The following is a 13,852-nucleotide window of genomic DNA, read 5'->3' on the forward strand; positions in this document are numbered from 1 at the left end:
GGTAAATGAAACTTAAGAATATCCAACCCAAATAGTTGTATAATTATTTAGTTGGTATGAAAGACCATGTTACAAATTCTATATGGGATGTTCTTACCCTGTGCTCAAAGGTGAGTATATAGCTACAAGAACTGAAGAAATAATACTGAATCACTAAAGTTCAGGCCTTTTGAATCTGGTGTTTACAAACATAATTCTTAAGAATACTCCTAGAACAAACTATCATGAAAAACAACGCATTCACTGTGCTAACATGAAAATAGCAAAAACTAAAACCTTGGAAAACTAACCAAACAGTTTAACCAATTTGCTACATGGAAAACAAACAAACAACAACAACAACAACAACAAAAAACCACTGAAACACTACTGTTTTTAGGAAAAAAAATTTTGCTTAGGGAATACAAGATGAAACACTTAACAGCAAAGATTCCAGTACCTTCAGCTTAACCTCCAAACACTTGAACAAGCAAATAAACATACTTCCACTTCATGCTCAAGCAAGAAGGAATAAATGTAAACAACCAGGAAATCTGATGAAGGGTGTACAGAAACTTTTTACTTTCTGCAACTACTGTTTAAGCTGAAAATATACTGGAGGACGGAGAGTGGGACCAATTGACAAAGTGCCTGTTGCATGAGCACAGAGATTTGAATTCTTATCAACACCCACATAAAAGCTGGCATACTGTTAAGCATCTATTATCCCAGCACTAGCAGGGCAGACAAGCAGATCCCTGAAGGTCACTGGCTAGCCAACCTAGCCAATTGCTGAGATCCAGGTTCAGCTGAGAGATCCTATCTCAAAAAAGGGAGTGAACCAGGAAACCAAACATTGACTTCTGGCTTCCACAAGCATATAAGTGCTCTCTGCTCACACTTGCATGCACCCCACCTCTCGATAGCAAAAGAATTAAGATCTTTGAACCAAAACAGAAAAACAACACACATAAATAAAGGCAATCCTGAAGTGTAAAGATCAGCAGTTCTCAACCTGTGGACTGCAACTCTTTTGGGGATCGGATGATCTTTTCACAGGGGTCATGTATCAATATCCTGCATATCAGACATTTACATTATGATTCATAACGAAGCAAAATTAGTTATGAAGTAGCAACTAAATAATTTTATGTTGGGGGTCACAACATGAGACACTGTATTAAAGGGTGATAGCATCTGGAAGGCTGAGAACCACTGTTATACATGCTTGACCTTTATGAAAGTTTGAAGAATAAGGTTGAGTATTCCTTATTTAAAATGCTTAGAACTCGGAATGTTCACTTTGTGATGTCTGCATATATAAAATGAGTTATCTTGACGATGAGATTCAAGGCTAAACATCTAATTCCTGTATGTTTCACCTATGTCTTATAAATAGTCTAAAGGTAATCTTCTAAGTACTTCTAGTTTTCATTGTTACCTATTAGGTAAGGTCAGATATAAAATAGTTCCATGTGCAGTATCCTGTTGAGACCCAAAGATTTCAAGTTTTAGAGCATTTTGATTTTCAGATAAAAGATGCTCAAGTGGTCTATGCAAAATTGGCAGAAAATATGGTTTGGTAGTGATAAAAGGCATTAAGAGACGGCTAAGTGTAAGAGTGCAGTCCTATAATTTCAGGAGGCTGAGGCACAAGCACTACAAGTTAAAATCCAGCCTTGCGTACACAGTTCAAGGTTAACCTGAGGGACATAAGACCTTACTTAAAAAACCAAACCAAACCAAACCAAACAAACAAAAAAACCCTCAAAAACCACACCTCACAATTGTAGGCAGGACTAATGATAAAATGATGTGTAAGCTGCCCAAGATACTTCCTGTTAGTATCATGCATCATGATGTCATTAAGAGTATATGCTACATGTCTAGCTAGATGAAAGAGTTTAAATGTTTTGTCTACAGAAAAAAAGGAAATAAATACTACAGTGTAAACTTTAAAATACCTATCCAAGTTATAATCAGCAGTTTATTATACACTGAAAAACTAACTGGAGTATAATTACTCAAAATATCCTTATCTTTAATTGGGTCTGATAAACAGTAACCAGCTGTAGGAACTTCACATTAATAATTTACTAAGACCATGAATTTAATTGATGTAATGTTCAATACATTGGAATAAAAGTATTTTGAATACTATCTTAATAACCATAAAATCCTTAAACAAAGGCTTATGTGAAGTCAAGTCAAATAGTAATAGTGAAAAGAATGTACAAAGCATTAAATACAGCGTAAATACACATCTGATTCACATTAAGGATCTAATGTTTAATACCATTAGATGAATTACGTTACTGAAAATGTAAAAGACAAAATAAACATCCACCCATAATTTTCTTTTCTTTTCTTTTTTTTTAGGCTTAAACACTTTTTTTTTATTAATTTATTCTTGTTACATCTCAATGGTTATCCCATCCCTTGTATCCTCCCATTCTTCCCTCCCTCCCATTTTCCCCTTATTCCCCTCCCCTATGACTGTTCCTGAGGGGGATTACCTCCCCCTATATATGCTCATAGGGTATCAAGTCTCTTCTTGATAACCTGCTGTCCTTCCTCTGAGTGCCACCAGGTCTCCCCCTCCAGGGGACATGGTCAAATATGAGGCACCAGAGTACGTGAGAAAGTCATATCCTCCACCCATAATTTTCATGGTGAAGAAAAATATTAACTCAAACTTCTATTCCAAATAAAGCATAAAGAAATAAAATACACTAAAACAACGAAAGCAAATCTGCCTCTACAAAATATTTTAGAATTCTAAATGTTAGAGATACTAAATTTACTCAGTGGCCTTAAGTTATCAATATCAAACTCATTAACTTATACATTTTTCATTTTAAGGCAAAAATGAGCACTTTTATAACTATAAATTAAAGTTACCTTTTTATCTTCCTTTACTTTGTGGGTTTTCTTCTTCATCTTCTTATCGTCTACCTCCTGGTCAGATGTGATTGCAGGATTATCAATACCACCTTTCCAAGTTTCAACAGGAGAAAGCAGTGGATCTTCTTCACTTCCACGATGTCTTCCTTTTCTTTTTGTTTTAGAAGTAGTGAAAGCCTCATCATCACTTGCATCTGAGTGTGTTCTTCTATAGTATGATTTGGCTTTACTAAACAAAGTTTTAGATTTATATTTGTATTTTGAAGGCCTACGTTCCCCATGACCTTTTGAGGTTCTATCAGAAAACCCGTTTTCTTCATCTCCTTGAGTGTTATTTACAAATGAGTTTCGAATTTTAATAATTCGATTCTGACTATCATCTGGGACAACATAAATTTCATCAGAATAGCCCTTCTGTTTCAAAATTGTGTCAAGGGGTTCCGCATAGTTATCTGAAGAATCCATATCTTCAGTATGTGCCACAGGCACCCGGGAAGTCTGTTTTCTTGGATTTTTACCAATACCAGCTTCAATTGTTTTTAAAAGGTTTGGATCTAGTTTTTTCACATTTGTTTTAGGTACAACTGGTTTAGGTTTAATAGGTGGAGGCACTTTATGGTTACGTTCATGGTCGTGACAATTCGGGGTGCTATGGACAGGATACTCATTTCCTTCCAAATCTAACCTGTATCTGGACCGGTCACTAGGTGTTGGAAGCAACTGTACATCATCCCCAATTGGACTATAAGGAGGGGGTGCTTCTGTGTCGTCATCTGAATCAGGGTAATTGCTATAGGGAAAACAGTCTCTTGGAGATGGTAGAAAAACATCTTCACTTTGATGGGTAGATTCCCTTGTATTATCAGACAAATAGGAATTTTCTATCATATTTTTTTTCTCTAGAACATCACTGAAAAACAGAGTAAAGACCTCAGTTTGCCGATGATACTGAGATAATGAATATAATGCTGTAAATTTAGCAGTTATCTCAGTTGCAATGTGTTCTCCTTCAGTCATTAACTCCTTGATAGCCTCATTTTCAAAAAAATCTGCTTGACTGTCAGTAACTGCCACCAGTTGTACAGGAATGGTATCTTGAACTTCTGACAGAAATGCACGAAGCATTCCCATTGATGCTTTACGTTTTGCAGAATAAACTAATATATAACCATGAACCAGTTCATCTTTTCTTACTCCAATTGAGGAGTGGTATGACAATATTGTGATCTGTATTCGCCTCCTTTTTTCACCAATAATTTTGTCAAGCATTAAGGAATTATTCTGCCCAGCCTGAGCAGCACTGCAAGAATGCGAATCAAGGAAAGGTGAAAGAATGAGATCCACACTGAACGGATCGCCACACATGGCACACATAACAATTCTCAAGTCAGCTTCTGACACATCCTTATTGATAGGAACTGGGCTCACCACATCTAAATTGTGTTTGACCGATTCCAATACTCCTCTTAGAGCTTGCTTTATTTGTGATTCATTAAATTTACGAGGATAGGTGCCAGTAGGTACATCTACAAAAGGACACTGCAATTTGTTGGCCAACTGTTGTCCTTGGTGCCTGAGAATTGGTAGATTTTTACTAATGGAATCCCTCTGATTAGCAAGAATTAATGTAAATGGAAGGTTAGCCATATATTTGTCTTTTCTGATTTGAGAAGCTTCAGTCCTTATTTTTCCAATAAATTCCCCAATAAAACTCAGCGACTCGATAGAATTAAATACACAGAAGCACCCATGTGGTTTGAAGGCTGCAGTCCATAACTGACTCAAAATGTAAGGCGATTTGGCATCAACAGGCCGAAGATCAAGTTCATAAATTTTTCCATCTAAGGCATACTCATCATCAGTGGATTGAGTCCTTATCTCATTTGCTAGTTCCTGGGCAAGGCCATCTTTCCCTAAAATGAAAAGATTAACTTTGTCTATATTGGTACTATCATGATACAAGCGTAAGCGGCCATGATCCAACTGTAATAGACTACTGGCAAGTAAGTGTTCCACTTTAATGTCTGTACAATATTGGCCACTGAGGCATGTCTCTTTAGTGGGATGATAAACGAATCCTATATGCTTAAGTAGAAGAGATTCCCTATCAGGTGCAAGTTTCTGTAAAGCTTTATATCTAGGTTCTTCACTTAGAACTGTATGAATTTCACTCATTTTGTCTGAACTTGGTGTTGCATTAAGATCTAAGTCATAAAAAAGTTCGGAATGCTCAAAAAGCATTTCTTGAAACTCTTCTTTGGCTTTTTCAACTATCTCTCGCTGATGCCTAGCATATACTTCCCTGCTATCAGCCTCAGTGATGTACTTGAATGCTTCATCCTCCATGACAAAACACATAACCTCCTCCCACGGCTGCCCAGGTGAAATGAACTGAATTTTTTCTAAAGTCTTCTTGAATTTCTCCTTCATTTCTACTCTTCTTTTCTCTGAAATCAGATGTTGTACATGGTTCTGATAGACCTTTTCTGCTTCTAAAGTGTTCAGGAGGTCAAACGGGATCCGCCTATCATTAACTTTGTCAATATGGTCAGTTTCATCCCAAGGTGTTTTTTCTAGCACCACAAAACATAACTGGAAATCTGTTCTCTTTTCCATTAACTTCAAAGCTTCCAACCAATTCAAATGTTCAATCTCTTCTAGATCCGGCAAGAGAGTATTAAAAGCCCTTGGTAAGGTATTTATATATTCTTCTCTCCTTTTTCTTATATGTTCCTGTTTGAGTTGCTCTATATGCTTTGAGAATGTATTTCTGGCCTTCCTTGTTCCCTCTAAGTTGATATATTCTTCATAATCAGGATGATTTTTTAATTTATTACTAACAGTTTTCCAAGTTGCATGATAATCTCTCACAGTCTGTACAAGTTTTTCAAACTTATCTGTTGCTGTGACAACAAGTTGTCTCTGTGTTTTATAAGCATCCAGATAGGGAATAATTTTAGGTTTGCCACGAGTTTTATCCAACATTTGTACCAATGCAGTAAAACATGTCTCAATGTTGACATTAAATCGTGCTGATGTTTCCACTACAAGAAGGTTCTTTTTGTTTGAAGCAAATGCTTGAACTTCTCTAAGGTAATGATCCACACATTCATCACATTTAGTTGCTGCTATTATCACAGGTTTCTTAGATTTTGATAGCTGAACAAAAAGGTTATTCACAAATTTAAGTTGATCATCAAACTTTCTATTACAACCTTGACTTACATCAATACACAATAAAAATCCATCTACATTGAGTTTCCCTTCAGGCATTTGTTTCTGTTCAAAGTCTTGCTCCAAGCCTAGCTGATCGGTGCAAATGTACATCAGTTTCTCTGCTGACTGCAATTTAGAGGCAGCTGCACGTTTTATATATGGTTGCAAATTTGTACTTCGATGAGGCAAGAAAGTCTGGTCATCAATGAACTCCGTTTGCTCAATGACATGAATTTTGCATTCTACTCCATCTTCACCACTTTGTGTTATGTCACCCCAGTATAAAAAGTGATCATTGTTTACTACTCGGCCTCCAAAGTCAATGGTGCTAAGCACAGAAGTATGCTCTGGATAATATTCATCTGCTTTTGAGCGTACAAACCTATTGCACAAACAAGATTTTCCAACTCCACAGTTACCTTTGTCTTTTTCAGTCCCAGAGAGTCCAACTACACTGACAGTATAGGATGGAGGACGAGGCTCTTTGTTTTTTGCCATCATAACTCTTTTCTCATGTCTCTACATTCATAAAGGTAACCATATATATTTTTCATCCTGAAAATAAAAACATCTCAAAATACAGATCTTGAATTTCAGAATTATATTTGGTTCTTTGTAGTTCCCTCATTGCTGATGAAAGGTCTTCAAAATCATATGGATCATCTTCCTAGAAAGGGAAAACAAACAAAAAAACAAACATGAAAATCTTACATGAGCCATGCATGCTGAAGTACACAAAACAAAAATGTCTATTACAAAGTATTATGTAAATCAATAGTTCTAATAATGTTGCATATATATATAAAGAAACCACATAAACAATTTATATTTTACTTTTATAAATGCACAATGGCCTCAAATTTTAAGGTAACTTTAACACTAAATGTTAAATATATAAATCTAATGGCTCACAAGATTTAAAATAATTCCCTAAAGCCTCTAGTCACCAAGCTTGAGTTCTATTTCTAATTACTCCTTCCTATAGATTTGAGAAAATATCTAATCTTTTCATCTCCTTTAACTGTCCTGTCTTCTGTAAGACTATGTTAAAAGTAACTAAAGCCTACTGATTTATCAACTGTCTTACAACTTTTACTCAATTTTAGTTTTTTACTGTATCAGGGATAGAGTCAAGGGCCCTAGCTCTACCATGCTCTAACCAGGTACTCTAAAACAGCTGTATCAACAGCCTCATGACGTAAAGAGTATAAAATAACTGGCTTTAGATAATAATATTCCTCAAATGTATGTTCCCAGGGTTTTCTAATTTTAGGATTTTTTTTTTCAATAAGTTTCAACACTCCTGTGAAATAAATTAGCTTTTATACTCCTCTAAAACTGAGAGTGCAAAGGGAAGAAAAAGAGAAGGAAAAGAGGGAAAGAGTTAATACTGTAGAAAACTTTCAACTAAACCCTAATCTTTACCAAAATGTTTTCACGTTAAGTAATATCTCATATATGCTTATCCAAATACACTGTAACTCTTGACAATGTAACTCTGATACTATGACTGACCGGGAATACAGCTTAGTGGTAGACAACTTATCTAATATTTACAGACTCTTGGTTTTGATGTCCAAAGAAAGCAGACTCACTTCTGTTCTGCTATAGCTACTCCAAATCACTGACAATATATGTTATGTAATCATACACATAATGCGCTCTGTGGCTTAAAAGAGTAGAAAAAAGCAGTACCATAAAAGATATTTTGAAAGTTTAATAAAAGGGCATAATATTAAATAAAAATGAGTATATTTGAGTTTTATGTATGCCATCACCCAACTCTCATCTGAGTCTTCCTTGTTTACTTCAAGTTTAATACAGAACTCTTAGCCTGAGAAAGGCTAATCTAGGAAATAAAATTGTATTATCAAATGAATTACACTGGTCTCTAATAACCAGAACAAAATTATCATCCCTAATTAATTAAAAGTAATTTTGATATTTTTAAGGCAAAGAACAAAAATTTCTAATAAACTAATGATCAGAACACTGCTTTTCTACTATGCGTTGTTTAATTTGAAATTTTCTTTCAAATATGATCAGTAATAATATATTACTGGGTCAATCATACATATATACCCTATTTCCTATGAAACTTTGCTTTTACACACAGTAACTTACTCTCATAACATTTAGTCAACATATTTTTACTTAGAGGGAAAGCCAGAAAAAAAAAAGCAGTCACATGGTTTGGATCAGTTTTTACATACTCAATCATGGTACTCTTTTAAATACTTCACAGTGAGGGCTGTCAAATTTGTTTAGCTTATCTTAGAAACTTAGGGTTTATGTGGAGAAAGTTATGTCAAGAATGCCAATTATCTTTATAGAAATTAATGATAATACATATATTTGCATAAAACTCTCCTATACCTCTGCTTTAAAATGAAGCTAGTTCCTAGAACTAAATTTTCTAAAAATTTATTAGGCCATTCACACAGTGCATTCTCTTTTAAATAAGGTTCAATAGCATGAAGTGGCTTTCTACAAATTACAAGCTACACAAGAAATCTAGAAAGATAAAAAATAAGTTCATAGGAATTCACAAGTTAGCCTAAAATGTTTTTAGCGGCTAGAATGCTATTAGCTGGAGCCTGGGTGAAGTGTGAGGGGAAAGAACAATAAAGAGAGGATGGTTAGTGGGGTTGAAGTGCCATGGATAGTAGGAATAACTTCTAATCTTCCACACCACAGACCAATCAGAATTGGAAACAAGTATTTCAAAAGAACTAGCAGAAAGGCGTGATGGCTAATTTTTATTGTCTACTTGACACACCTTAATAAAAAAAAAGGAACCTTAATTAAGGAATTGCTTCCATGAGACTAGGCTATGGGGTTGTCTGTGGGACACTTTATTAACTGACATAGAAAGGCCTTATCTACTTGGGCTGTGCCAGTCATGGGCAGGTGGGTATAGGCCGTAATAAGACAGGGAAATAAGCCACCATAGTACCTTCCTTCATGGTTCCGGCACTAGCGTCCCTCAAAGGATAGACTGGACTGTAACCTGTACACAAACTCTTTCTTCCTCTTTTTTTTTTTTTGTCAGTGTTTTATCACAGTAACAGAGAAGCAAAACTAAACAGAATTGTACCAAGAAAGTGGGTACTGTAATAAACCTAATGTTGTTTTGGGGCGGGATTGTAGCGCATATGGGATCTTTTGGCTAGAAAACCACTGAGTGCTCAGAACTTAATGAACTGTTGTTGGAGCTTGGAAGATACGTGCATAGAATGCAGGAGAAGGCCTGACTTGTGAAGTTTCAGAGGACTCAGTTTCAAGACTCTATTTCTATAAGAATTTATGTAAGTAAAATCTTCACTTTACTGGGACAATCAATGGTGCTTCACTGGTACTGAAAAATCACGTATGGTTAGTAGACCAGAATCATTTAGGTGAGATGGGGAGAAGTAGTTGCTCAGGGCCAGCACACAGCTGGGGGTGAGGGGTGGAGGCTGCAACTCAAGCTGGAAGTAGAACTTGGCAATGTGTAAGATTCCCATACGGTAGTAGTTTTGAAGGCATGAAGAGGTCAGAGAGAACAGCTGAGCCTTGGCACTGTATGGCAAGGTCAAAGATCCCTAGAAGACAGGCCAGGAGAAAGTATAGGTTAAGGTTCAGCCTCAGTTGCAGTAGAAACCCCAGGACTGAAAGAGTCATGGACAGAAGCTATGACCTGACACTGGATAAGGCCAGGAAAGGTCACTGATGAATAAACAGCCTGTTACAATGGAGACTCCAACATACTGGAAATGCCAGGATCATAGGATGACTACAAAAGACAGTGTTAGGTACATAGTGGACTTAGCCTGAGGCTAGGAGGCAAGATGCATGGGCAGAGAATGGTGGAACTCAAGTTGTGGGGCTATTCAAGCCCTTTGTAGCCCAGAAGATAACAAATGAGTCCTAGATGTTAAGACATTGAGTTTTTTGTTCAATCTTAGTTTTGCTTTTGATTATAACTGGGCCCAAAATTCTTTCCTCTTAAAAGTAAGAAACTATATCATTTATTTTGGATTTTACAGAAACCCATAGTTAAGAGACTTTCAATTTTTAAAGAGAACCTGGACTTTTAAAGTGTGAAAAAAATTTAAAGACAGATATTTAAATTTGGTCTGTGTTTTATATTATGGTATTATATTAGCACAAGAGGCAGGGAACAAAGAAAGGAAAGGCTACAGATTTCACAGTAATATGTTTGTGTGTCAAGCTGACAAGGGGTGAACTTGTGAAGGGCAACTTTGGTTGTTTGCCTGGCATAACTAAGAAAGAACCTCAACTAAGGGACTGCCTCCACTAGACTGTCAGTGAGCACGAGCTATGTAAGAAAGGTAGCTGAACACGCCAGGGGAAATAAGCCTAGAAGTTTTCCTTCATAGTTCTTGTCTCTGCTACTCTTGAATTCCTGCCCCTGCTACCTCAATGATGGACTGCAATTGGGATGTATAGCTACCCTTCTCTCAAGCTGGTTTTGGTTCACATTTTTATTCATAGTATCAAAAAGGAAACTAATAGATCCCAATATTAAAAAAAAAAAAAAAAAGCCTAACTGGTAAAGATATGCCAATTACTCTGATCCAATCATTTTCTTATATACTAAAATGTCAGTGTTCTAAATAAACACAAGTACTGTCAATTATGACACATAAATTTATAAACAATCTTTAAATAAAACTTTTGCCTTTTTACAAAATTGTTGCATCTATTAATAAAAGTATAATTTTCAAAATATTTATGCCTTTGTATTGTTTTGCTTTGCCCTGATGACCCTACTTTTAAAATATACATATAACTTAGCAGTTTCTGATGCCTTTATTACTATAACCCAGATTCTATTCGCTATCACATTTGGTAAATGATTCTAATTTCATTTCCTAGCATAATTCCTGTTTCCTTCCTCTGGTTTATTGATATCAGAGCAGCCAGGTTTTTGTTAAAATACAAACCAGCCTTTGTGATTCTTCTATTCAAAACTTTCCAGTACTTTTAAAAGGAAAACCCAAGTCCTTACTGTTCTCCTACTACAGTACAGTGCACTGTTGTCTTACTACCTACTATGTATGTGTTCTCACACATCTCTGAGCTACTCTAATAACCCAAATTCTCATTCTATTTCAGGCACACAACATGCTTAACACATTCCTCCTGCGTTTGCACTTTCCCCAATATTACCAAAACTACTGCATAATGTTAAGTATGGTGTCATTAACTCTATCCTTCTCCCATTTCATTCCAGATTTAACTTAAGAGCCAAAAAAGTATAAATCTATGTTCACTGAACAAGCCTAAAAGTACTTCACACAACAGATTTATTAAGTCTTAATGTTAAGTTGAAAGCTTTTCTAAAAATGAAGGCATTTGAATCAAATTTATGATACCTAATAATGTATTTGGACAGAATTTATTTATAATTTTTCAAATTAATTTTTAAAACAGAGACAGATAGAGACTAGAAAGGTGGTTCAGCAGTTAACAATACATGCTGTTCTTACAGAGGACCTAAGTTCTACTCCAAGTACCCACATGACAGCTTACAACCATCTATCACTCCTCTTCTGGCCCCCACTACACATACATGATGTTCACACATACATGCAGGCAAAGTACTCATATACATAAAATGAAAAATAAATTTTAAAATCTAAAAATAATATAGTCCTACATATAACTGACTTTAAGTATTTTTTTTTGCAAGTTACTGTATTTACTATAGGAAATTACATTCCTAAGACCTGATTATACAGAAATAATTTTATAATTACTTGCTCAATCTTAAGTACCTCTATGTAGTAAGTTTTGGGAGAGCCTAGACTAAAAGTAAAAGCTTGACTTATTAAGTCTAAAAATTAAAGAAGCATGGTAAAATTTGTGCCTGTAACCACAACATAATCACAGAAGGCAAAGGCAAGAGGATCAGAAATTCAAGGTCAGCCTTGGGTAAATACCAACTTGGGAACCAGCCTGGAATACACCAGATTTGTCTTAAAAACAAACAAAACTCCCTATCACCAGTAACCCCCACCTATCCTCCTTTATAGCACCATAGCTAAGGAGATAAAAGCAACATAATATATATATCATGGAGTTGAAAAATGCAGTATGAATTCAAATAAATGAAAGATAAGTTACAAGCTATAATAGGCCAAGGTTTGGAAAACTTCTTTCTATAATGGGTTGGGCAGTAAGGTTTTACATACAGTCTAGAGTTTGTCATACTTGACTTGAGAATAAAATGATCTTGATGTACATTACAATAAAACTTCATTTAGACACAGATATTTGAATTTCGTGTTGTTTTAATATATTTTAAAATATTATTCTGACAATTTGACAGCTGTTTCACAATGTAAGAAGGCTTTAAAGAGCAATAAGAAGTAGGCCAGACTTGATCCAAAGGCCATAGTTTACAAACCTTAGATGACCTTTTAAAATTTTTATGTGTTTAAGTATTTTGCATGTATGTATGTATGTATGTATGTATGTATGTATGTATGTATGTTCGTTCGTTCACTGGATGTGTACCTAGTGCCTGTTGAAGCCAAAAGAGAGTACTGGGTTGATTGTAAGTGGCCATGTGGGTGCTGAAAATCAAACCCAGGTCCTCTGCAAGAGTAGCTAAGTGATCTTAACCACTGTGCCGTTCATTCCTCCTGACATGAAGTATTTTTGTGAACAAAAATATTTGAATAAAAGATGGGGTTTGGTTTTCAAAGAGAAATTATTCCAGACGTGTGAATAATACAGTGAACTGAGCACAGCAACCACATTGGAAAGTAGAGAAATATGGCTAGATAGGCTTAAAATTGATCCTTTCAAGGAGCAAACAGGAGTTAGACCATGTAAAAGGAAGCAGAAGAGTCTAAAAGGAGAATACAAGACTGATTTTGATGGGATACAAAGCCTGCAAAATGAGTAAGCACTGTATGCTTAAGCACTTCAACTGCCTCAGAACTGAAAAGAACAATGCTAGACAGAGAACTTAGGACTGGCACTAGACATATGAAATAAATGAGTCAGTGTTTTTCAATGAAAACGCTAATCAGTTTCAGCAACAGATGGTGATATCACCTGAGTTTCAGGTGTTATCTCCAAAGACATGAAACTTGGTAATGAAATGAGGTAAGGTCAAGATGAGTTAACAAGTACATTAAGTTCAAAAAATTTACGATCATCTGGGTATTCCTAGAAATACCTAAACACTCCCATACACCAGTTACCTTAAACAGACAACAGCCAAAAAGAAGTGTTACTTTGGCTTTGAAAGGGTAAGCATAGAAATAAGCACAGAATTTCTAACCAGTAAAAAGACACTCAACAAGAACAAAATGGACAAACTATTCCAAACCAGAAGCCAAGAACTGAAGTCCACCTCTCCAGGGCTGTTTGATGTCAAATTGTGAGATTAGAATCTCTTTATTCCTCTTGGATTTGTATTTTCTCGTATATCAACTTACTCATAAAGAACAAACTTCTCACTTGCCAATCTGGTGTACACTTCCCAAATACTTTTGGTCCATAGATATTACTACTTCAATGTCTCTTTTTCCTTCTCACTATGCTAACTTTACATTACTTTTAGATAGTACATCTTTTATAAGAAATTTCTTTATACCACATTATATGTATTTTTGTTTTACTTATTTAATGTGTAGGGGCATTTCGCCTGCATCTATGTCTGCAGGCCTGCATCATAAATGCAATGCCCATGGAGGCAAGAAAAAGTCATTAGGTTCCCCTGGAACTGGAGTTA

At 35.6% G+C, this 13,852-nt stretch overlaps 1 protein-coding gene across 2 annotated transcripts in view; it reads right to left on the reverse strand.

The window, feature by feature from the left end:
* Positions 1–13,852, reverse strand: part of ARHGAP5 (Rho GTPase activating protein 5) — a 63,308-nt gene that overhangs the window by 45,104 nt on the left and 4,352 nt on the right. For both annotated transcript variants that reach the window (XM_084791788.1, XM_084791787.1), the window contains exon 2: positions 2,881–6,766. In XM_084791788.1, coding sequence (XP_084647914.1) covers positions 2,881–6,600 — 3,720 coding nt within the window. In that variant the 5' untranslated portion in view covers positions 6,601–6,766. The remainder of the gene's footprint in view (positions 1–2,880; positions 6,767–13,852) is intronic.

The sequence above is a fragment of the Acomys minous genome, assembly GCF_964271855.1.
Source record: "Acomys minous genome assembly, chromosome: 8".
NCBI classification, from domain to species: Eukaryota; Metazoa; Chordata; class Mammalia; order Rodentia; family Muridae; genus Acomys; species Acomys minous.